Source organism: Canis lupus, chromosome 5 (assembly GCF_048164855.1).
Source record: "Canis lupus baileyi chromosome 5, mCanLup2.hap1, whole genome shotgun sequence".
Classification (NCBI taxonomy): Eukaryota; Metazoa; Chordata; class Mammalia; order Carnivora; family Canidae; genus Canis; species Canis lupus.
The window spans coordinates 47,609,159-47,636,432 of NC_132842.1; the positions used below are offsets into that span (position 1 = coordinate 47,609,159).

At 38.2% G+C, this 27,274-nt stretch overlaps 1 protein-coding gene across 29 annotated transcripts in view; it reads right to left on the bottom strand.

The window, feature by feature from the left end:
* The window catches only part of PDE4D (phosphodiesterase 4D), a 1,448,272-nt gene that overhangs the window by 1,099,456 nt on the left and 321,542 nt on the right, over nt 1-27,274 (bottom strand). For all 29 annotated transcript variants that reach the window (XM_072826549.1, XM_072826537.1, XM_072826539.1 and 26 more), the window contains one exon: nt 4,903-5,037. In XM_072826549.1, coding sequence (XP_072682650.1) covers nt 4,903-4,944 — 42 coding nt within the window. In that variant the 5' untranslated portion in view covers nt 4,945-5,037. The remainder of the gene's footprint in view (nt 1-4,902; nt 5,038-27,274) is intronic.

Consider the following 27,274-nt stretch of genomic DNA (forward strand, 5'->3'; position numbering starts at 1 on the left):
AAACTCTAAGAAGTCATAAGAACTTTAGATGAGACATGTGAAAATGAAATGTCAGTCCACTCAGAAGTGGCCTGAAAACTTTAAAAAGAGGGAGAGTGTACATATCACAAAACTGATGGGAGAATTTTCTACTGCAACACTTCCTGTTAGAAATAAATATTTCAAAGGGTCATCTGCCCAACCAAGGGTTTTCCTTTTCTTCTCTTGCTGTTTATAATTATTATTAAATCAGAAAAATCCAGAGTTTTTAAAGAAGCAGATGCTACCTAAGTGATCATCTGTTTTGTATTTTATTTTTCATTTGTTCTCTCCTTGAAAGCCCTAATTTTTACAGAACTTCATCTGGATGACAAGGTTTTTCCAACACTGGCATTTTTTGGGCATTTGAAATACGTTAAAGCAGGCAAGAGATAGTTGTTTCTTTTCTTTCTTTCTTTTTTTTTTTTTTAAATCCCAGCTTTGACTACATTTTAAGAAGCACAGAAAGGAAAGAACACAGGGAGTCTCCCTCACTTACAAGTTATGGTGTCTAGGGCAAAGGCAGAGAGAACTCATCAGGTACCTTTAAAGTACCAAGCATTATGTGTTAATGTCATTTCCCCATCGCCTGTTAGATGACTGGAGTCAGTAATTTGTCAAATGCCCCACAGCCAGAAAGTTGAAAAAGCCAGATTTTGAACCTAATTCTGTATGATTTTAAAGCTGTCATATTTTTTTCAACTAAATCAAGCCACCTTTCAAGCAAGTCATTTCATCTCTCCTGACTTCCATCTCCATTTCCTTATCAGCAAAATAAAAGGGTTGAGTCAGAGGATCTTTAAGTTCTCTTCCAACTACAAGAAGAAATTATATGCTAGAAACTCTATAAAGTTTACAAGTCCTATAAAATTTGGTGAAGCCATTTTTATGAGAGATAAATATTAATACCATGTTTTCTAAAAATAAATGATGTGGGCAGTTGGAAAAATTATGTAAGTCAGAAATGTAAAGCTTAAAGTACTTGCTTTTGATATTTCAATGTATTAATGTTAACACTTAATTACAATATTAATTATAATAATTATTAATGTTAATACCATGTATTCTAAAAACAAATGATGTGGACAGTTGGAACAATTATGTAAGTCAGGAATCTAAAGCTTAAAGTATTTGCTTTTGATATTTGATGTGCAATATACTGTAGAATAGTTTCCCATTTTTTAAATTTGTTGACTTTTTTCCTTGTCATAGACAAACTTGTGAATCACAACAGCAAAATTTTAAATGATTCATATTTCTAATAACATGATAAACTGATCGTAAATTTAGGTCCACTTATTATAAAAGGTTGCATGTTAGTTCACCCTAATAATGTTTGAAAATATTAGTGATACTCAATTCATCCAGACATTTTCAATTTTATAAACAGCTTAAGTGCTTTGATTTACTTCAAATTAATATAGTTTATGCTATTTCACTTACTTTGAAATAATTTTAGGAAAATAATTATTAATAAATTTTAAAATTATGTATTTACTTGGTTCAGGAACAATATAAAAATATAGATCAAAACTAATCACATTATAGCATCAGTTTCCAGAAATATACTAGGGATACCATATAAAAATTTTAAGTAAATAAATGCAACTTGTAGATCTGGTGAAGACAGCTTGGAGTTAAACTCACAGGATTTTTTTTTTAATTTCAATAAAAGTGTCCCCCTATTTTCTATATTGAATCAACAGTCGAGGGTATAAATTTAATAATTAACTTGAGTTTTCCAATCTACCTACCGTGTGAATTAAATAAGATCACTCTCCACAGTCTTATATCCTGAAATATCCCAGTATTCATAGCCATGGACTCAGATTCACCCTCTTCCCATCCCCTCCCCTCCACTGAGGTGGAAGAACTGCATCCATTTTGTCAACTACAAAGCTACAAGCACAAGAGGCACCCTCCATACTTTCTTCTCTCCTAGATACTACCTCTAATAAATACCTTTCCAAAAGCCCTATCATTTCTTCCTTCCCAAATATCTCTTAACAATGTTCGGCTTTATCTCCCTACAGTTGCCACTAGTGGATTCATCATTCTAGCTTTTGTTCATGACCTTGAAGCTACCATTTTCCTTAACACTACAGAATCAATGCACATCAAGTTAACTCTGCCTGGAAGCCACTCTCTTCACCTTGGTAGGCTAAGTCACCCTTCAGATCACAGACTACCCTGAAGATCCCCCTTTCTCAGGAATGGCTAGACTGGCCTCCCTGACCTAGCCAAGTCTTTCTGTTATATGCTGTCACTGTGCTAGGAAGCTTCTCTCAGCAGGTATCACAGGGTATTAATTTGCTCATTCCTCTGCCACTTAATTACCTACCATGTGAAAGATACAGTGATGAATAAATAAGCAAAGCCTCCATCTCAGGAAGTTGACATTTCATGATGGAAAAAGAAGCCATTACATATGAGGACAGGTTGAAGATATTTGGCCTATGGAAGGAAATACAGTGGAGAATTGCTGCTTTACACATAGGTGTGTGATTCTTTGATGCATGTCTGTCTCCCACAAGAGGCCCTAAGACCACAGCCACTGGGGCCATATTTCACTTTTGTACTGTTCACATGAGTTCCTCTCATTTTTACCCACCACAACCACAAATTATGCTCCCAAAGGAGCAAAATGTCACTTTAAGAAAAGAGTACTTTGTTTATATTTTTATAGCTAAAATTTTTCATGGATCCCTTCCAAATAAAGGAAGAATCCAGAGCATTAATCATTAAAAGGGACATTGCACCAGACCTTGAATGTGAGGGGGAAAATATGAACAAGCTTTAAGTGTTCGGGAAAAAAAACAAAGTAATTGTCTCAGGATGATCATTTTTTTCCTGCTCTTTCGTACACCTGAAGTTTTACAATGACACAGACAAGATATGTAGAGATATGCGGGAGGAACAGAGGCCGTTTTAACATTTAGAACACTCTCTTTGGATTTTTAAATGTCATAATGCCAAAGAAAAACATTCTCAAATCCAAAACCAAATTAATTCTTAAAATTTTCCTCATCAAAAGCAGGAAACACCTACTTGCAAGAGCATAATGTTGGGCTTTGTTCACACAGAGACTTAGAGGGTGCGGGGTGACTTTTTCAGACCACTGCAAAATGAACTTTTGAAACTCGCAGGTGACAACTTCTAACTAGGCAAAAAGTCTGGCTCTTTTCTCTGAGAGATGCAATCTCTTGCCTAGAGTCATTTAATTAAGTGAAAGCACTTTCTTCATGCCAGTGGATTTTCAAAAAGCTAAGAAGTGGTGAAATAAGAGCTCTACTATTTACATTTAGACACACGTAGGCAATTCAGGTCCTCTTAATCCGGGAATCATGAGCCTTTCCACCAAGATGAAAATCTTTGCATTAAGCAAATATAAATAGGAAATCTCCTAGCATCATTAAGCGCTCACAGTTCCTTAAAGTCACAGCTCAGTTAATCATTTGCTTGTAGAATGCTTTCCTCCAAGAACAAGGAAATGTTTAAGAATATTTTTTAATCATCCAAAGTATTCTCCCCTTTGCCTTTACACAATTTTTGCATATCATGTGGCCCTGAAATTTAATGAAAGAAGCATTATGTGAGTGGTTTACTTTCATATTTGACTTATAGCAAGAAAAACTCAGTGACAGAAAGATGTGTTGGCAGTTTGGTGGCAAGCCACCTTCTATTACAACGAGCAAATATATGATGACCAAAGGAACCCCAGGCTCCAAGCCATGGCCCTTTCTTTCATACAGTAATCCATACAACCAAATGCCAACCAAGAAAAGAAATGAATTTGGATATTTCCTCAGACTTGGTTGAATTTCTTTGCTGGTTATTAAACACAGCTTGTACTCCAAGAACTGGCACACCTCTGGTTACATCCTCATTTTTTAAGAAACCCTACTGAGCACACTATCCTTCCCTCTCCACATGCTCCGGCACTATACCCTTAAAAGCCTGATAGTAATTCTGCAGAAAGAATCGGAGATGGCCTTGGGCCATTGCAAAAGAATCACGGGTTGTAACACAAAGCATTCTCTTACTAGAGAAATGTGTTTGCATTTGTGGTTTTTCTGATGCCTTCAAATGAATGTTCCTACGTCACAACTGCATCTGTTTGGATCCCTTTTTTTCCCCTTGGGTAAATGAACAAAGGGACATGTTCTTAGAGCTCGCCTCACAGAAATTAACAGCCTCCTTTCATCCTTGCCTTGCATAGCTTTCTTGGGGTTGCTCTATTTGCTTATACTTTCTTTCATAAGCTAATATGAACCTAAAAATTATCACTCATTTGGTACCTTGAGGAGACCAGGTAAATTGGAAAGAAGGCTTAATCTACACCAGGGCCCAAGGATGTTCACTAAAGGAGAAGAGAAATTAGAGACCTATGCTAAAGTAGATAAAGTAGACAGCTCATGGAAGGGATGTTCTACTGATCAAGTATTCACATTATTCACCATGTATGTGAACTTTGGAAATGTGATTGATTGAAGTACTTAGCAGTGTAAATTCAATACATCCTTTCAGACTTGCCCAGGAAATTCGATATTCAAGACATACATTTCTTCAGTTTCAGTTTTTAATCACATAATTTCTTCATCAATCCCAACATCAAGGTGTCCAATCTCACACCACTAGGCTTATACAAATGAATGGTAGGCATAAAAAACTGGCTCGAAGAGAATTCCCATCAAATGTCAACCAGGCCACACAGACGAACAAGTCTTCATTTGTTAATAAGTTCCATACAGCCTGACAACTAAAAGTCGACCAAGGGGTTCCCACGAGCCTGATCGTGATAGCACAGTATTACAATCTAAAGAAAATAGTAAAAAAATTACGTGCACTCATTTTTACAAAAGAAATGAAAACAAAAGTACTTACGCTTTTGCTCCGAGAAAGCAAATCACAGGTATTTCTTTTCATGGTGGTGTTTTAAATAATTCAAATGGACAATAGTAGCTTCCAACGTCACAGCTCCCACTGCAACAATTATCCACTCAAAAGCCAACTGGCATTCTGAAGAGAAAGGCAAGGAAATGTTTAATCAAGTATATGATTAACACGTGCACTTCGAAATGCTGTCTTAGACTAGGACAGTAATTCTTAAATTATTCAGAACAAGCTAAAATGGTGCTGTGTTTAAAGCAATAAAAGTACACACAAGCAGCATTTCCAAAACAGCTTTTGTTAAATGTAAGTTAGAGATTTCAAGCACCATCTGTTTTCCATTAAATATTCAAGTCTACATTTCTAGATTTCTAGTGGCTTAAAAAAAAATAGGTATGGTAGCCACAACTTACACTCACATATATGCAATGTAGATGCATGCTGAGCTGTGTGCCTGCCCATCCTGGCTGGGACAGCTCCAGACCCCTCCTTACCCTTCCACTAAGCACTCACTGAGGTAGCCCTTGCCACACCAGAGGGATCTTACTTCATCTGAAAGCCCTCTAACCATGGCATGGTGGCCTCCTGTTTCATCATTAGCAATCATCCACAGTATAGTGGCTCTTCAGTAAATTTAGGGCATTCGCTACTCTTTGGGTTCAAAAGATGTTGTAAGAATCAGTCGGGAGCAACAGTTTACCTAGAAAAGTAATAACCGTAATTTCTAAGAATATCTCGGAGCAGTCGTCCGTTGAATGACATGATAGCCTTATTACCTTACCTTCACTTCCCACTAGATGCTAAGAAGGAGATTCTGTTTTGAGTTTTAAAGAAGGAGCAAATACAATGGCTATAGGAGCTGCATCCATTCTGCTATTCAGCTGACTCTGAGCATGATTTACATATTCACAGAGAATATTTGCATATAGTCTGAAATGCCTTTTGGGAAATATGTCACTCTAAGAGAAAGGGGGATAAGGCAAACAGGCTTGGCCAAAACACAAAAGACACAGACGCTGTAGATGTAGGCTGATGTGGTAGGAACAGACTGATTCTAACAGCATGTATTCTATCATTTGGATTTACCCCCTGTTTCTCTAAAGACTTGTGCCTGAGGTTTAGGGAAAAGAATAACAGTAAGGTCTGAAGGAGCTTATTTCACTGAAGTGATTGAAAAATATCAAAGTGCTGGATAGTGTGAATTCAAATATATAAATACATTCACACCAAGTAACTATATATACTTTAAGAAACACATGGAGGGAGGGGCTCCACGGAACACAGCATCTGTCCAGGTCCCTGGAGCAGGCCAGCCCTCAGCAGCAGGAGAACCCATTGGTCCCCCACACCAATGGAGGGGGACCTTCTTCACCAGGCTCTCCAGAATCTTGAGAGTGCAGTGGTGCACTCTCAAGCCTCTAAGACTTGTTTTGAACACATGTGAATCAGCCCTCAAGACTTAGGAGACTAAAAGGCAGGTAGTTTTAGGGAGGCCAGAGATCCCACAACAGCAAGGTGGAGCTAGAACCGGAGAAATTCAGTTTATTACTGCTAAGAATATCCCAAGTCACAGCTCACTGGGGCACAGAGTCTTCTTCAGGGGTTAATAAAAATGTTTGCCTGAGGTTAAAGAAAAATGCACAAATGTGAGCTGCTAGGATAACTATGGTTTCTTTGAGTTTGCGCAGATTATTTTTAGGGGAGTGGGGGTTGGAGGGAAGAGGGAATCCACAAATGCAGAGTTCTCAGCTAGTATACCTCCAGAACTTTAGTCTACCTGTACCAATTAGTTACAATGCCGTGCATTTTATAAGTTCTCAGAAAATGTGAAATTATATTACCCACCTAGAATCAACTTAAGAAGTGGAGAGAAATAATATAAACTGAGAACTAAATATTCCATACCTAGGGAGAAAATAAAACGCAACTAAATGCTGTGGGAAGCTTATATACTTTCAGAGAAAAACACATTCAAAATATTTAATGACTCACTCAGTATTTAATGAGTCCTCTTAGGGGCAACCCGGGAATAGTTCGTAGCCCCTGGTGGGCTAGTAACTCAATAGTTTTAAATTAACAAATCAGTCAAATCAGACAAATCATGGAATTGACCTGATAAGGTTTGCTGAACTCAACACATTTTTAACAAATTTGCCTTGACATCATTTAAAGACTTTCCTATAGGAATTTGGAACCTGCAGAAAATTGAGAAAGAAAAATGAGTTTAACTGAAAATTGTTGATGGGCTGGCTGGCCCTTCTCAGCCTATATACTTAGGAGGCAGCATGGTCTGGCTATAACAGTATGGACCTTGAAACCAAAGAGGCATAGATTAGGATTTCAGTTCTCCAAGGCATCCTGTGTAGCCTTCAGCAAGTTACTTAACGTTTCTGACTTTTTTTGAGATCTGCAAAAAGAAGGCAATACTCATGTGTGTCTTGAGTTTAAATGACCTAATGTGTATGCACTTGATCTTAGGTAAAAGGCCAAGAAACGATGACCTAATGTGTATAAAACAGTGTCTAGAATGCTTAGCTCACATTATCATCACCACCATCACCATCAGCCTTCATCGCTTTTTCTTTTCTTAGTATCAAATGATGAGTAACAACAACCCATTCTCATTTTTCCCCTTAGAAGTACCCGACTCCCTCAAATAAGACAGACAGGCAAATAGACTTTCAACTAAGCAGTAATGAACACTGTATCAGCTCAGGTCCCAGGAGTAAACAGACAACACACTCATATTAAGATCATTTAAGGAGGGGTTAGTAAAGAGATATTTTAAGAAGATGACAGTAGTTGGGTGCCTGGATAGCTCAGTTGGTTAAGCCTCAGACTCCTGGTTTTGCCTCAGGTCATGATCTCCTGGTCCTGGGGTGGAGCCCTGCATGGCATCAGTCACCATGCTCAGCAAGGGGTCTGTTTCTCTCCCTTTCTCTTCCCCTCCACCTCTCCCCCTGCTCATGTGCACATATGTGTGTGTGTGTGTGTGTGTGCGTGCGTGCTCTCTTGCGCACGTGCTCTCTCTCTCTCTCTCTAATAACCAAATAAATCAAATCTTTTTTAAAAAAGATGAAAGTAGGGTAGAGGAACCTACAAAGGATAGTGAAGTTCTGGTAACTAGTAATAATGGAGTTTTTACCATCCCCAAAAGGGACTAGGAGAGAGGTAGGTCACAGATACCCAGGAGGAGAGTGTCCTAGAATAATCTGCCTTGAAAAATGGTGATCCTCTGGGACACAGCTGGTGTCAGTTGACCCTGAAAGGAAGGAGACTGGGAGATGAACAAGATCTCATCCTCCTCTGATCTCCTGCCGGGACTCCCCACTGGCAAATGCAACAGAGCCAGAGGGCAAAGGAAGCTGCTGCTGTCCACCTCACTGGTCAGCCTCCCAGGGCAGAAAGCATCCCAGAGCAGGGCAGGGAAGAGAGCAGAGCTGGACATGGAAGACATGCCACACAAAAGGGATCTGCAGCCCAGGAAGAGGACCGCGCTTTTCTGCTCATTTCATCATAAGAAAAACATCATTTATCCTGCATCCTCCTAATAAATCCACGAGGTAGATGTCATTAATGTATTCTCCCCCATTGCACAAAAGAAGAAATGAACTCCAAGAAGTGAACTACCAGTAAATAGCAAAATCAGGATTCAAACCTGATTTGTCTGACTCCAAAGTCCATGTTTTTGTCTATGCAGATACCGTGTGCTTTGCAGCCAATATCAGGCAGGAACCAATGCATTTTAATGATCAACAAATGGTAACCTCTGGAAATATCAAAGCTGTGCCCAAACCAAAGAATGTTTGATTAAAAAAAAAAAAAAAAGAAGAAGAAAAAAAAAAAGAAAAAAAAAGGTTTACCCTCAGGAAGGCAGTTATCTTAGTTCCCACAAATTCATCCCTCAGCAAAGATAATGCCATGAGACAGCAGAAATGCTTGCTCCCTTCAGGTGTACTAAACAGAAGACCAGGTGAGAAAACACTCACACATGCAATTTCATTACTAGAGGAGTTTCCACATAAAAATTAATTAGGGAGAAGGAAGAGTCAGCTCCTGCAGGGAGAACACGGTAAAAATAAAAAGAAAGGAGGTAGGGTAAGATCGATGGTGCTGGAACACTCAGACACAGAATCTGAGCTACAGCACCTGTATAAATTTTGCTGCTTTGATGAAAGGATAAGAGAGTTAAGATAGGTTTCCTCTTAGAGATTAAGGATTTAGAGAGTGGAAAAAGCCCTGAACTGGGCATCAGAAGAAATAAGTTCCACCTTCACCAATATGTCATATACAAACTGGTTGGTATTAGGAAAATCCCTTCTGTTTTCTTTTCCTCCACCAGTTGCTTGCTTCTCTGTAAAGGGGAGATAACATTATCTCCACAACCTATCTCCTAGGGTTTTAGGGGGATCAATTAGAAAGTGTGTCAAAAAGTTTTCTGGAATCTATAACCTTCCCTGCAAACCTAAGTTGCATCTGTTCATTTAAACATCAAATATGCCAAGGCAGGGAGACACTCTAAATATGAATGAAAAAGTTCTAATTACTTGCAAATGTTGGAGAGACTACTGAATATATTTTATGTATTTTAGAGGGATTTTTTCTTTATTCTTTTGTAATATTTTTTTCCTACACAGTAATTACTTCGTGTAGTGACTGCTAAATTATAAAACCACTCAGATGCATTAATTTAAAAAAACCACATTTACTGGGCATACGTATGGGCCAGGTGCTCTACTAATCTCTCAGATACCACCAAATTTTCTAGATTCAGAGGGGATGGATGGTTTGGATATGCATTGCCTATGAATAAGCAAACCATCATCAACTGGTTGGTCTCCAGCTTAGTTTCTTCACCTCGGCAAGATCTGTTTCTCTGAGACTATATAAAGTAGACATTAAAATGAAACCAGGACAGATAGTCTCTTTCCTAGATTAAATTCTAATATAAAGAGAAAAATAAGTAGATATGGCACAAATTTAAAAAGAAAAGTTGATCACTGTAAAAGACAACCCCAAAAGAGGTACTATAAAAATACACTCAATTTATTGACGATCATCCTCCAAAATATGTGCAAAAAAGAAACCTGGGGGGGGGGGGGCAATTCAAGAATTAAATGCTCAAAAAGTTCAGAGAAAAGAAGCATATGAGTGGAAAAATAGGCTTTTTATGGGGAGGTTTGAGTGAATACCATAGGCTCTTATATGCCTCTTGATTTTCCCTGTCCACACCTAAGACAGGTAACGTGGACACTTGCCCCAGTGTCCCTTGGCTAAATCTGTGCAGACACAAAGGAAGGCAAGTCCCTGGTATTTCTTCATACCTTCTAAAGTTGTCAATTAAGAGAAAGGACTCCTTGGTCTAGATCTGAGGGTGACCAGAGTTTTCCTGCTATTTATATCCTGCCTCTTTTCTCCAAAGTGCCCTGTAAAAGCTGTTCCTTATCTGAGCTCTGGCTAGAAACTACACAATCTGCGATTAGAAAGAGCTCATGGTACAAATGAGGAAACTGAGGTACAAGAAGATAAGCAATTTGCCTAAAATCACAGGGTTATGTGGAATAACACAGGAATTAACCTGAGGCCTCTGCACTCCCTGCCCAGACCTCTGTCCAGCTAAGGCTGCTGCCTTAAAACTCACTCGACAGGGCAACTCAGAGGCACTTTTCGGCGTGCCCAGCAGAGATCAACAAGTTAGTTCTTGCTAAAGTCGGTACAATCTGCTTGTGACACAAGGATGGCCCCATATAGGTTGCGGCTCGTGCTTCGGAGGAGACCTTCAGCTGTCTCACAGAAGCCAGGATGATGTGTCTCAATGAGGGGGGCCAGGGGACCTGGGACTTACATGTTTAATGTGACTGCACCTCCCAGTCTGTCCCCAACACAAACCCTCTGCCCTAGTCTGAAGAATCTAATCCCTCCAGCAACTGTGACATGTTCATTTCCACCTCCCAGCCCTAAGTGGATTCCTAAAATGTCCCTCTATTGTCATCTTTCTGAACTTTCCTATCCTTCAAATTCCAGCAAGTCTTTCTTTCTAAAATGACAGTTGCCCTACTAGGCCAGGTCACACAGCTTTCTACTTCCTCTGAATTCCAGCAATCAAGGCTATGCTGTGCCATGATAGCAACTATCTTGTGAGTTTGCCCTAGTTGTTTTATAGGTTTAGCCTCTACTTCCTCAATTGTGGAATAAGACACATTTTAAGGCCCTTTTCATACTGCAAGTTACATGATTATAAAATACATATTCCTAAGGTTGAAAACAATTCATTCTTTTGCCTTGTCCCTAATGCTCAACAGAGTACTGAGCCCCCAGCAACCACTCAATAAAATATATTTAAAAACAGAAGTATAAATCCATTAGAAAATCATTTTAATTCATAAGTAGTACAAAATTTGAAATAAAATTTTGTCAAAATGTGGAAAAGATTCAACTTCAATATTTATCAAAGAAATGAAAATTAAAATCAATTGAAATTGGTTTGTCTTGCCTACCAATCAGCAAAATTAAGGCTTTTAAAAATAAAATACTTGATAATCTGTATATATGGTAAACTATACATTTCATATATTGCTTTTCAATTTCAAAATGACATAAGTCTTAGGAAAGAAATTTGACAATAAGTACCCAAATCTATAACTTTATTATGTATTTTATATAGTAATTCAGAAAAGAAACCTGAAATGCAGCAAGTGCTTTATATGTAAAGGTGTTTGCAACAATGCTACCTAGAGTAATGAAAATTTAAAAACTTAGGGGTGCATGGGTGGTTCAGTTGGTTAAGTGTCTGACTTCAGTTCAAGTCATGATCTTGGGATCGAGTCCCACATGGTATTGGGCTCCTTGCTCAGCAGGGAGCCTCCTTCTCCCTCTCTATTTGCCCTTCCCCCAGCTCATACTCTCTCTCTCTCTCTCTCTCTCTCTCTCGCGCGCGCGCGCGCTCTTTCTCAAATTAACAAAAATATTTTTTAAAAATAAAATTAAATATATAAATAAATACAATTTAGATGTTCAATAGTAAGGGAATAGCTAAATAAAATATGGGAAACTTGATGCTGCACTCTACAATTAAAAATATATATATTTTATAATATATTTTAGTTACACGGAAAAATGTTTCTGCTATAATGTTAAGTGGCAAAAGCAGGATTAAAGTTGTAGGTATAGCATGTTCCTATAAAAAGTTTTGCACAGAGAAAAGACTAGCAAGAAATACAGGAAATTATTAGTAGCTACATGTAAGTTTTAGTATTATAGGTGTTTCTATTCTTCCTTATACCTCAGCTTTTAAATTTTTCAACATTGGGAAAAATAAACACTTAAAGTCAAATTAAAAGAACATAATTGAGTGAATTGGGAACAACTCATTAATCTTCTGTTCCTACTTTGGAGAATCCTTTAAATGGTAAGCTTTCATTGGTGTGATTGTTCTAGGAGATTAGTGGATTGTAAACCCATTCATTTGGTTATTTGATTTTAGGTGCCCAATTTTGCTGTTTCATACAAAGCGTTAGACTTTGCCTTTTGGGAATCTATAAACTGGGAAAAAACTTAGTTGGAAAGGAATAGCCAACAGTAAGTTCTCTCTCACTCATCCTACTACTACTTTCTCCATCTGAATGTCTGTTATCTCCCTTTTTCTTTTGGTCCCAGTAATGATGATAATCACACACAAACACACATCTTCAGTCTCTGCTTCACTTACAAAATCAGTTACTGAGGTTGAGGTTCCCCTATGTTAGTTTCCAGTAATGCAAAACACACCGAACTCCGACAAATGTAAATTATGAATACACAAACAAGAGATCTGGGTTTTGTAGAACCAACAAGAGATCAATCCAGAAAATATTTTGATTTGCATTATAAGTTGGGGAAAGACCACGAGGAAATGTTTGCAATAAAAATATTCATAAAATAATAAGTTAACAGTTAAACTCTTTACCTCAGTTTAGCATCAATAAGCTTTGCACCTTTTGAATGGTTTAGGGCCCCTTCCTAATATCTTCCTGAACATTCTATCAAACACTGCACCTCAGCTTCCTCTCTCACCCCATCTCACTTTCACTCACCTCAAGAGGATGAGGCATTTCTTCCATGTAGAGTTGTTCTTCTACCCACTTTCTACCTTCCTTCCCCTTTCTTCTCAACTGCTCCTCTTCCCTCAAACTCGAAATATTCTTTTGAATCTCTCTTCTGGTTAAATGAAAAAAAAAAATCCTTCTCAAACCTTCATTCTCTTCCCTCCAAATGTTATCTTTCTCTCCATAATCAGATGATTTGAAGGAATTGTCCATTAAACTCACTTTCTCCACCTCTTCATTCCCACCTCCAACCCTCACACCACCACAATCTCAAAAGATTCTAGACCACCATATTGCCAAATATAACAAGTATTTCCCAAATTCCCTGACTAGATCTTCCTACTATAACATCAATCCTTGTTCCTTCTAGAAACTCTCTCCTCGTCTTTTTTTTTTTTTTCCTCCTTTGTCTTCTCTGATATCCCTCTCCACCTGCTCTGATTGCTGGACCTCTTTCTACCTCATGGAGACTTCTTTTGTTCACCCCTTAAACATGGATGATACCACTGCTTAGTCTTTACCAGTGCTTCCTACACATTAGTGCATGTCAAAAGTAGTCAGGGAAACCCATAAAATTGGGATTGCTGACCCTCCACTAATGATTCAGAACCTCCAGGCTATGGAGGAATCTGCTTTTGGTCAATTCTCCATATGACACTCATGAAGCTTTCAGAGCACCTGATGGTTGATTGGCACTTGGGAATCTCTAGTCTACATTATGTGTGTGAGCAACCTGTTAGTTTTCATTGTTTAGCCACATGTATGCTAATAATATAGGCATGTTAATCATATACATATAAATACATATATATGATACCCTGACTTCTCCTGAGCTTCAGAGTTGTATACTTCAACGACATTATTTGGAAGGCCCATAAGCATCTCATATACAACACATCCGTATATGAACTCAACTTCTTTTCTTTCTCACTCCCAAATAGGTTCTTCCTCTTATTCATTCTCTCTCTTTCTCTCTCTCTCTCTCAGTTGGTACCACCATCCACCCAGACAGTCAAGCCAAACTCTTGAACATGTCCCACCACTCCCTGATCATGAATACTCAATCAATAATCATCCTCTGCTAGAGTACTCGGCAAACATTCATCAGCTTTATCCTCCCCTTGCAGCTCTAGGACCACTACTCCCTTTCAAATTTTTGTCTACACCATTTCTGTAGGTACCTGTTAATGAGTTTCTGATTCCCCTACATTCCCAACCCCATCCCCATTGCCAGCTGAACCAACACAGCTAGTTGCCCCTTCCATTAAGGCCTTCTGGATGCCCTCAACAGTAGTTCTGTCAAATTATACTGAAATGATCTGTCTCACTCCCACTGCTACTCAGAATTCTAAGACTCTTGAAGGTACAAAACATTTCATAATTGTAGAGACAATCATAACTTAATAAATTCAATAAATTTTTATTGAATTGTGTCAAATCGAACTGTTTCCCCTGACTAGAATTACAAGAAGGAATGCACATTTTGTCTCTAGACAAAGAAGAATCAAATATTTTCCTTTGTAGCTTATATCCATACAAAACCATCATCCTGTTCCCTTCTCCTACCCCCAAATGATAGTAGTAGTCCCTCTTATTCATTCACCAGGCATTTACTAGGCACTTGAGGTATGCAATAAACTGTGTTAGAGTCCAGGGATGCACAGATAAACATGATAAAATTTCTCTCCACCAGGATCTCACAGACTAGTAGAGGAGAGGGACAAATCGTACAATGCAGTAAATGCTCTGACGGAGGCTCGGAATAGCTGGTGTGGGACCCAGAGGAGGTAGAAAGTGATTCATACACCTAATGGCTTCAAGGCCTGTTCTGAATTATTCTGCTTTTGTGAACACTCTGCTTCAAGTTATTCAAATGTCATTTCATATACTGATGTTTTTCCCCAAGTAGAAGGAAAGCAACATGAAAGAAGAGACTGGCAGTTTCTTTCATCTCTTTTGCACATCTGGTCAGATCTGTCCCTGCAGAGAGGTGGCTGTAGAATTCTACACCCAGAAAATGTTCTGTAAATGCCTGTCAAATGAATAACGTGCAGGTGATAACCCTTACATAAGAGAACACAAGGCACTTTTGATTATAAAATATCAACATTTGGAAGATACATCCTTTGGCTCCCAAGGTAACCCAATTCTTCACTTCCAAGGATATGGAAATGCCAGACTACCCACTGTTTCAACACTGACCTTGACCAGAATTTCAAAACAATTCAGCTGAGTCGTTTAACAGCAAATAAATTACATTTCTTTTAGGATTCCGTGCTTTGTGGCCTCTCACCCCTACCCTGAAATAATGGCAGCTCTCTAAAACACAACTCTTTACCCTAAATAAAAGGCTAGGGACTTTCCAATTCAATTCTCATAAATGTAGAACCTGTGCGTACCATGAGCGTACCTCATTCTGGTTTAAGCTTCCTGCTGAAGCAAGGAAAGTTACAACAAAAGCTTTCTTTTCAACAACTTTCCTAACCATATCCCTCCCACTCTCTCATTATGGTGCCCTTCCAGGCCTGGGCAGTGGGAAGTGGCTAGAGTAGTTCTGCTGTGAATCATTGGACAGCAGGGTGCCTCATCTTCTGGCCTGGGGCCAAGATGCAAGGAGCCTCTGGGATGTGTCATCCACTGCTAAGTTATAACAGATCCATTGAGAGCCCGAGGACAAAACGCCCTGAGTCATCATGAGGGGAAAACAAAATGATGGCAAGACAATCCCCACAAAATCCCTGGTTTAAGCAGTCACTATCTGCAAAAAAAGGTGGGGTTCACTGAAGCAATGAGGCTTTTTTCTTTTTTCAGTACTTTGCATCCCACATTAGAAGAAAGGAGGAAAAAAAAGCCTACCATCTGAGGACTTCTAAATTGAGAAGTGTCTGAATGGCATCATCACTGAAGGCTGTGGGATGTATGCACGGACTGGAGTCTACCAACTATGCATCACAAATCATAGTCCGTACTTTCCATTATGAAATGAGCTCAGTTGTCAAAGATGAACTATTCTATCCCACTAGTTAAAACAACAACAACAACAACAACAACAAAAACATGCTATGAATGATGGATCAGTTGATGATAGGTAGGTAAGTAGATAGTAAGTAGATAGGTAGGTGGGTGGATGGATGGATGGATAGATAGATGAGAAAGACAAAGACAGAGAGGGAGCTTGGGAGAGGAAGAAGAGAAGAGAAAGGGAGAAATCTCCAAGCCATAGATCCTGGTATGTACAGTTTTCTCAATCTGAGCTGTAGAAGCAAAACTATTATCTCTAAAATTAACATTGTTGTGATGTTTTCAGAACTTCCTTTTAAAACAAACTTACCCCTTTGTTCTTTAGTTGCTTCCGTTTATCAATTTACAATGAATCCTGCTTCTTATTTTCCTACAAAATCTACATTGTAAATGGCTCCCCTGAGAAACCTTACAACTGATTTATTTTAATAACTTACTACTGACCTAGTAATACTATTGTTTCAGACTACACAGTATAGGAGGATTTGAAGAAAATAAGCCAGTTACAGATAAAAGGAGACTGGGGCAGTTGGTAGAGCCTCCTGCAGAGCTTACTTAAGGCAGGTGATGGAAGTTTTTCTAATGAGGCTTCAACAGAACGACTTTTATCCTGACACCAAGGAACTCAGTACCCTCAGGCTATCATTTCTCCCTGATTAACAATTGCTACCCAAGGAGTCATACCCTGCAGACTATATGAATAGAAGAAAAACAAGGCAGAAAATGAAAGTTCAATGTTAATTGAAAGAAATATAAACAAGGAAATTAACACAACCAAGAAACCAAAGAGGAGAAATAAAACCCAAACTTCTCAGTTCTCCACCTCTTAGGAACTGACAAGCCATTAGCATCCTTCAAGGGGATGAGCCCACTGTGGAGGCGTCATTAACACACACACACACACACACAGAGAACTGTGCATGCCCCTGAGTTTTAGGTGGAGCCAAAGAGCAAATTTTTAATCAAAGGTAAGATGCTGTTGTCTTTTTATGTTAAAATTAAAACAGCAGCAGAAGGGAAGCTGGACAAAGAATCTGAATGTGTTTTCTGTTCAAGAATGTTACTATTTTACCATTTCATGATGGGTGCTAAAGGCAACAAACAACAAAGTCAAGATTTATTAAGGCAGAAATTATAATGCCCTTCTGTCATGACATTTTCAACATATGAGACAGAGTCAAGTCAACCCTCAGTAGAGTGCCCTCTGTTTTTCAAACTGTTTTCCTCCTTATGAAGAGGTCTTTAGTTCACTGCATTCCAAAAGAAGGGATCTTATGGTATCATCTGAAGAAGAATTGACATTATAAATGTTTATTCAGAGAAAAAAGGAAAAGAACAAAACGAATTAGTGGAATATTAGGGGTTTGAGAATTTCCTGATTTTGACCTTGAGGGCAATAATATAACCCTTTTGAATGTCCAGTTCATGGTCAATATACACACATGTAACTCTTGAAACCAATACTGCAAGACCTTGGTGTAGACCAAATGATGGACTGATGGTCAGCACCTATTAAGCACCAACCTGAATGAAAGAAGGTATTCCCTAAACATTAACTTCATTTTTCTCACCCTTAACTTGTTGGTTTTTTAGGAAGCTCAGATTTACTAATGCTGCAAAAATATTTCATTAAAAATGGACTTTTCCCAAGGATTATTATTTACAGCCATACTGACACAGAATGAGGACCCTGTTCTAATTCTCAGGATGCTCAAATGTCCTGCAAGATCTCATCTTTGGTTTCTGAGTCCAAGCGTAAGCTCTTCCCTGGCCTTTTTTAAGGTCAAATGAATGTTTCAAATCTTGCTTTCAGAGGTTTGAAATCCTTTTCACTCTGATACTTCCTTCTTCAAGTACTCAGTGAATGATCTTGAAAATGAACTCCATCCCTCTTCCAGCAAGAAGTTAATTGTAAAACCTACTCTCAGCTGCTAGCACTAAGCAGCTTTCAAGTTTCTCAGCAAATCTGAAAGCCCCCGAGTGTACAGAAAGGACAAGCAGAGGACTCTGACACACAGAAGAAAACGCACCTCTATTTAGCATGAGCCCCATGATTACCCAATAGCTGTTCAGAGCTTGGCTGCTCTAATTGGAGTCTGTGCTGAATCATTGCCATTCGTGTAGTACCCATCTGGCACCTGAAATTAGATTTTGTTCCCTCTTCATTTATAATGGTGATGAGTGATGGAGGTACATAACAGCGAAACCCCTTAAAGATTACTCTGCTAATAGATGAACTTCTTGGTGAAAATGGAAAATGGCAGTTTCTTTTCTAAGGATCTGGCTATCTTTTATCACCCAATGGTTTATTAGCTCAATTTTTCAAAAGGACAATCATACTGGGGATCACTGGGATGCTGGAGTTTTATCTTTAAAAATCTAATTCACTGGAGAAGAAATACAACGTAAAGCATATAAGTTACAAAATAAGACCAAATTTAATGTCTGAAATCCAAGTAGCAAAGAGCAAGAACTTTGGAGTGGTAAGGGTATTTAAGTTTCCAGTTCAGGACTCCTGGGTGGCTCAGTGGTTTAGCGCCTGCCTTGGGTCCAGGGCGTGATCCTGGAGTCCCAGGATGTAGTTCCACGTCGGGCTCCCTGTATGGAGCCTGCTTCTCTCTCTGCCTGTGTCTCTGCCTCTCTCTCTCTCTCTCTCTCTCTGTGTGTGTGTGTGTCTCTCACGAATAAATAAATAAAACCTAAAAAACGTTTCCATTTCATCTAAAACTTTGCCATCTGTAAATGATGTCATTCCACACCACAGGGTACCATATCACAGATATTGTTATTGATCATTTTATTCTCAATTATTACTAGAGAAAGAGACCTCTCAGGCCACTACAATAGCTAGAATTCATCTTTTTTGTGGGACACCAGTTTATCACTTATATTTAGCATACACCACTCTAACACAATATTTCAGAACTTTAAAATCTTAATATTATTAATTATAATACTAACTGTAACTTACCCTTGGCTATTCAACTTTTAAGAACCAAGACTATCCTGGCTCTGTTACTTATTATGTGACTTCTAGCAATTTACCTAACCACTCTTTCTACCTTTAGTTTCTTCATCTATAAACTAGAACTCCAATACCGTGCTTTATACCACTGTTGGAAGGAATACAAAATTCGTAGAGATGAAGTGCTAGGAACTGTGATAACGCAGAGTAAGTACTCATTTCTCATCATCATCATATTTCTTTTTTACTCTTGAGAAATTAGAAGTCATTTACAGTGAATGTATAGTAAGCATATAATGGAGACTTCTGTTTTGAAAATAATAATCCAACATATTTTTTATTCACTCTAAGGTTGCTCTAAAGACAGATAGACACACACACACTCATTAAATCAATTACTTTAGCCTGGTGAGGGAGCAGAGAAATTATTGAAACACCAACTATGTTAAGAGAAAAACTAACCCATTTTACACGCCAGAAGGCACACATCCCCACCAGTGAATTACCCCCTATCAAAATAGGGCAGAAATAGTATTTTAGGTGGAATTAGAGTCTAGGATACTACCCAGAAGACTCATGGGCTGAGTGACACTAAAGGTAACTTAAAACTCCCATATGTCCCTAGCGAAGAAGAGGGATGGCTGGCAGTGCTGGCTGAAGAGCTGGACAGTGAAGGTTTGGAAAGGGTGCAGTGACACAGACACTATGGGACAGATTTCCCCAGCTGGGGATGAGGTAAGACTCACAGCCAGACCTGAGGAGAACCACAAACAAGGCTTCAGTGCCTGCCCAGTGGGCCAAGAGAGCTAAGTTCCCTGAAAGTAATTCTTGTTCTTTGCTGTGGAGGGACGACATAGAAAGAGTACTAAACCAATTTCAGACACTTCACAAATGGAGGCCAGAGGGACACAGACCACATCCTTGCACAGATGAGTTCTACAAAAACATTCAATTGGGAGATGGCATGTGAACCAAAGTCACCTTTCCCCAATGCTATGAGGGCAATAATAACTCTATTATAATTACAAAAAAGTACCAGGCACTTACTGTGTGCCAGGCAATGTCTGAATCACTTAAAATAAATGAACTCATCCAATTCCCACAAAATTCTGTAAAACAGCTACCATTTTATTTTATTTTTTTTCTTTTAATTTTTTTTTAATTTTTATTTATTTATGATAGTTACCAAGAGAGAGGGAGAGAGGCAGAGACACAAGCAGGCTCCATGCACCGGGAGCCCGACGTGGGATTCGATCCCGGGTCTCCAGGATCGCGCCCTGGGCCAAAGGCAGGTGCCAAACCGCTGCGCCACCCAGGGATCCCCAAACAGCTACCATTTTAATGCCTAATTCATAGATGGAAAAAAAAAGGACATACAAAAAAAAGGTTACACAAACAGTTCAAGAGGACATGGCTAGTGAATTGTGAGCCCAGGAAACGTAAGTTTCCTCCTATACCCAAAAGCCATTCTGTTTTTTAGGGAAGGGGCAAGAACTAATGGAAAAGGAAAAAGACAATCTTGATCTAGAGCTAAATTTTGAATTAACTGAATACTTACCCAACAGAAACCATTTATATCCCTAAAAGAACTAAAATTAAGGGTTTTCTTTTTCTACTCATCATCAGGAAAAGTAGTCCTAGAGCTGGAAGATTGATTATAGGAAATAAGCCACAGTGTTTCTATATCTAAATTGTAGCAAGTCAATTCTGACCCGATTAGAGATGTTAGTCAATGTAAGTGCAAGAAGCTGCCAACATAAGATTGAAATTTTACTCCATTTATTTCATTCTCCTTGCTCCCAAATTCACTTTGAAGCAACCAAAGAAGTGTAGTGAAAGGAAAATCAAGGAAGAGTGCCATCAATTTAGGGAATTTCTATTAACAGTCCACAGGATCTAGACTGCCCATGAGTCTAAGCATTGTAATGTGAGAATTTAACATGAAGAAATCTATTGATAAAATTCATCATATCAATAGATCAAGGAAGAATCCTCTCTAAAAGTGTCTAAAAAGCAAGTGAAAAAATCCTAACATAGAGTTCTGGTTTTTAAGCTTTAATAAAACAGGAATATAGGGCATACTTTCCTTAAATAGCCAATGTCTCACGTAGTGATAAAAAAATTGGAGACTTGCCCATTAAAGTCAGGAGCAGAAGAAGGACACACACAACTACCACCTGTAGTTAACAATGTATTTTAACTTTTAGGCAATAAACATAACAAAGATTCATATATATTAAAAAAGAGGCAAATATGTAATTATGTTAAAGAAATTAAAAATTAAAAGCTTAGTAAAGTGACTGATTACAAATCAATATTTTCCTAGATATAAACAATTGAAAATTTAATAGATACCAAAAAAAAACCCACCCTGAAGCAATCGACAGATTTTGGGGGTTTTGTTTGCTTTTTTCTTTATTAAGGTAGAGGGAATATATGAAAAGAAATTACTACTTTACCACAGAACCTAAAAAGACACATGAAAAGAAGTCACATGTCTCTGACAATGAAAGCAAACCCAATTCCATGTATATACAGTTCCAAATTAAATTACTTTCCTGTTTATTTCCGTTTGGATTTTGTGTTGAAGAAACTTTCACAAATACACAAAGGTAGAGAAAATAGTGGACCCCATGTACACATCACACAGCAAAATTGTATCAGTATTTTTCCCACACTGCTTTGTCTATCCTTAACATACACTTTTCCTATATCTCCTTGCTTACATAATTTAAGACCTAGTAGAAATAAACATGTACATTTATCTAGAAAATTTCTGAAAAACAGTAGTAATGAAGAATTTCTATGATAATTAAAATAATTTATCCTGGCATCAGAGTAGAAGAAAAACCAATAGAACTGAATAAAAACACCAAAAAACAAAAAAAGGAATAAAAACACCAAAGAAATACAATTATAATAAGAATTTTATAAAGGTAACATTTATTGTAAGTGTTTAGAGCATGGGTTCATAAATCATTATATTGGGACAACTTGATAATCACTTGAAAACAAAATCTCATACATACCTTATGGTATACCTAATACATGCCATATGATACCTCATATCATACCACAATAAATTCCAGGTAAATTCAAGGTATGATTGTGAAAAATGAAGCCATGGAAGTACCAGAACAAAATACTTGTACGTATTTTATTTCTTTAAGGGTAAGGAAGGTCTTTCTAACCATTATATATGCCAGACTCTTTGCTAAGTCCATAAACTAAGAAAGTAATGATTGAACTAGTTTTGAAAATGAAAATATGTATCAAAATATTTCAAAATATAAAATACAAGCTCCAAAAATATCACACATAATTAATGGAGTTACAACATGAACTCTTAAAAATCAGTAAGGAAAATGAATATGTCCCAGTAAAAAAGCAAATTCACAAAAGATAAACTAGAATTTGAAATTAATATATTGAAAACTCAATCTCACTAGTAAACAAAATAAGGAGATGCTCTACTTTGTCCATCAGATGGTACATTAAAATTTTAAAAATCACACCAAGTATCAGAACACTCATTTACCACCAGTGGGAATATAGTCAGTACAATATTTCTAGATAGGTATTTGGCAAATACATCAAAAGTCTGAGAAACATGTGTGCCCTTTAAATTAGCACAAGAAAGAGACCCACAGATGAACATTCGAAGATAATGTTCAAAGCATTGTTCATAATAGGAAAAAATGTGAACAAAGTAAATACCCAATAAGAGAGGGTAACCTAAATTAAAATGGTTGGAAATATGTGATAGAATATCATGAGACTATGAGAAATTATAATATAGATCTATAAAGATGTTCATGATAAACTGTTAGGTGAAAAGCACAGGTTACCAAACTGTATTCAGAGCATGATCCCATTTTTATGCAAAACATACACTGAAAATAATTTCAAAGAATATACATCAAAATATAATAGTGTTTAGCTATTAGTGTTTAGCTCTAGAATTATGGGAGGTTTTCTCCTTTTGTTCCTTTGTCAAATGTCATCTAATTTTTTTTACAGTGAATATGTACTATTCATATTATAAAATTAAGTATTAAAAAAGTATGTATAGTTAAAGCCTTTAGTTTGCAGCTAAAGGCCAAAGTTGTGAGAATGGAATTCCTCAGCCATGGCTGGGTTGCTGCTTCTAACAAGAAAGATGATGGAGACCATCCATGACCTGTCTGGACATTGTGTATTTCAGACTGTTAACTTGTATGCCCTCGCTGCTACGAAACATGAAGCAGGCTTTGAAATTCAAGTCATTTTGAAAATCAAATATCATATAGAAATTCAAACTTAACACTCATTATGGTTAGTTCTGAGTATTAACAAAGTTAGTGAAAGCAAGGAATCTTAAAAATAATAGGTGATTGACATGTTTACTAAAATGCATAGTTTTTTAACTTGCCAACTATTCTTTCTGAAGCATTAATTTACATGTTTCAGATGCGAAGTTCCATTGACTTAACTGCACACAAAAGCACTTGCCAAGACATTTTTCTATAAATTAAAAGAAGAGAGCAGCCATATTGCTTAACTTGGACAGGCAGGAAGCCACCAGGAGCCACATGCCCTCTCTCACAGCCTGCACGATCCTTGATTAGCCCGAGCCTGGCCCGGAACAATCTGGTTCCCAGTCAATGAGGAATGTATACAACTCTACATTAATGAGCATTTAGAGAGAGGAAAAAGACAACAGACATTGGCCGAGTGGCAGCTTCTTGCCAGATGCCATGTCATTAGCTTATTCCTACTATTCTTCACAATCTGTGGTGTGGGTGGCATTTCCCCTATGCTGGAGATGATAAAACCAAGCCTAAGAAAGATGAAATGATTTTCTCCAAGTGTCACAAGTAACAAGAAGTAGGAGAGTGATTCAAACCCCTATCTCTCTGGCTCAAAGTCTTATGCGCCTTGCAGAAGGCTAGAAGGATCCATCTGATTCTACCTGCCTGAGACAAGCAACAGACTTTGAAGCCACAATGTCTAGGTTGGAGTCCCAACTCGGCTGCTTGTTAGATGTCTGGCCCCGCACATGCTCTCAACCCATGACTCAGTTTCCTCCCCTGTATAATAGGGGTGATAGGAGTACCTGCCTCATAAGTTGTAAGAATTAATAAAAGTATGAAGGAACAGGGACTTTCTTGACACATGGTAAGCATTGGCATGTGGGGTTTGGTGGCTTTGTGCTCCATTGTCAACAACAGTTGGTCATCCTCTTAGTCCCCACCAAGCTTGTCTCCCAGCTTCCTCCCTTGCAACTCCTCAAAGACAGCGACTCAGATCCCCAGGTCAGTGGGTGGGCCCCTCCTGGATGCCATGTCTTTCTGAGGCCAGCTGCACTTGGGGTCCAGGAGGTGGGAGTCTGCACACACGCTCTGTCTTGCTGTGCTCTGCCAGCCTGCAGGGTGCCCCCATGAGCCTCTGCAGGACCTTGGTAGTGCCATCTCTCACCTGTCACCCTTCTTGGAGGACGCTGCTCTGCTTGCAAACTGGCAAATGTCCTCCTGTCTCTACTAGGGGCACCAGCCCTTCTTGGAACAGATCCTATTTCCAGATCCTGGCAGCACACAATTTGAAAATGCATGCAGTCTGACCCACGATGGTCCACCGAGCTTAAGCTCGAACTCAGAGGAAGACAAAAGACAAAGTTTCTCAAGCTAGAGGATGTGTGCCCCTTCTATTCTCCAGGGTACCCTGAAAAGGTAGTGCAAGGTGGGAACTATAAATGTCCTTCATTTTTAAAAATGGACAACCTGTACAACATTTAATTCATGCCAATGAGTGAGGTATGTCCGAACACGGTACGATTCTGTATTAAGAAATTACACCTGAGTGTATGAGACAATGCTTCCTCTACCCCCTAAACCTCTCAGCCTCTTTTCTTTCTGTCAAAATACATTCCCTGGTGAGGTACACTGTATCAGACTCATCTCGCCCAAAAGAAGGATTTGCAGTGTAACACTTGATTTGAAATCAGCTGCAGATCTTTCATCACTTTTGCCACCTCTAATCTTATTTTAATAAGTGCTTAACACTACCTCACAAGTTCAAATCCATCCCCACTATCTTTAATGCTATAGGCATCTCCTGCAAGGAAACAGCAAAGTGTTCATGGTAACATAAGGCTATGTGGAAAAATAAAATATACTGATGCTTCAAAGGACACATTTCCCAACTTCGATAATACCCTAGAAAAAAGAACAATGACTTCTTTGGCCTCACCATTTATCCAAAATTTCTTGTGCTTTGTTCTGAAATTTCTAAATATTAGCATTTTTACTTTGCTTTTTGAAGATGAAGATTTTGTATCTACATGATATCTTTCACCTAAAGTTCTTAAAATTACTTTATACAAACATTTCACAATGTGGAAGCTGGTATTCAAATTTCATGAAAGGGAAGTGAATATCATGAAAGGGAAGTGAAATCTAACAGCGACTTTTCTTTTTTTTTTAGAGATTTTATTTATTTATTCATGATAGACATAGAGAGAGGAGGCAGAGACACGGGCAGAAGGAGAAGCAGGCTCCATGCAGGGAGCCCGACGCGGGACTCGATCCCAGGACTCCAGGATCATGCCCTGGGCCGAAGGCAGGCGCTAAACCGCTGAGCCACCCAGGGATCCCCTAACAGTGACTTTTCAAAAATATATCTGCACCCAAGATTCATTGAGCTGATATTGGGTTGGAGTTGGAAGAAACCACTGCTTGATAAGCCGCATTTTACTCTCTGTTCTAAAATGATGTCATGGTTTCCAGCAGGACTCAATAAATATTCAGGATGAAAAGCCAAGTATGCGTTGAGCCTCTCCCAAAGGTACAACATCTACCCTAGAAAATATTGAAGGGAGAAAAAAAAGCATAAGACATAAATCTCTTTAAACACTATTTTATTCAGAGAACCAGGCTGACACGAGAAACAATTACAGAACACTACAGTCTATAATTAGAGCTTAATACATTGTGTTGGACAGCTAATAAGTTCAAAAGTAATTAAGAAAAGAAAAATGAAAGAAGCTGTTGTAGGCTAGGATCATGAAAAACAAAGTATATTAGCTTTCAAATAGATCTTTAAAAGTGTTAAGTGTACGGATGAGGATTAAAGAAAGGGGATGGCATTCATGCCTAATAGCATAGGGGAAACAGACATGAAGCCATAGAAGAAGGGCACAGACTGGTAAATAGGTATATGATGGATAAAGCAGGGCAGGTAAGAATGAAGTCTTCCCTGCCAGAACAGAGGGTATGTTACAAGGAATAGAGGGAAATAGGTCGGGATCATTAAGTGGAAAGGAGATTATGTGGGGTATTAGGTGCCAGTTGGGCCCTATCCAACAGGAAACCGGTGTAGACTCTTAGCAGGTGACTGATACGGCAGGGCATCACTTCAAGAGGTATATTCAGCGAACAGAAGATAAATTAATGGGAGGTGATCTGATTCATTGGTTTGTTTTCTCACAGAAGTCCTTATTTTGTAGCACAAGTTGTAAAGATCTGGTCTTCTCTCTTATTATTTCTGAAACCATGGGTGATTTTAGACATTCAGAGTCTCAGTTCAAATAGGAACACAAATATATTGGTTACATTGCTGTTATAAGAATTAAATCAGGTTATGTATGAAAAATAATTAATATATAGAAATGCTTAGTAAACACCAATTCTTTCCCCTCATAAGCTATTTCAATATTTTACAAATATTGACAGATGAATTATAAATAAGACTCTGATACACACACACACACACACACACACACACACACACACAAAGCTGTTATGTAGAATGTTCCAAATAGTTATAGAACAATTGATTATATTTAATCAATCAATGGTCTGATCTTACTTTGGTATAATCAACATAAATCTAGAACTACTGCTCACTCCAAATCATTTCATTTGGAATTTCATTTCTTAATTGGAATCTCCATAAACATAGCAGAGATGCTATTGTAACTTGCCCCATTTAAATTTGGGATCAAAGTGCAGTATACTCATTCATTTAAGAAATAGATATGTCAAGTGTAGGGCTTCTATCCATTCATTTATTCTTTAAAAGAAAATATTTACCGAAAACCTGCTAAGTGCTAAGCACTGCTCTGGGCACTGGGAATACAGCAGTGAACAAAAAGACCAAGTCCCTGTGTTCCCTTATATTCTAGAGGAAGAAGACAGATAATAAATTAACATAAATAATACACAAGTAACGCAAATGATTAAAATATTACGTGACATGGTGACACGTGCAAGGAAGGAAACAAAACATGGGTAGAGGGCCAGGAACTGCAGTTTTAGTA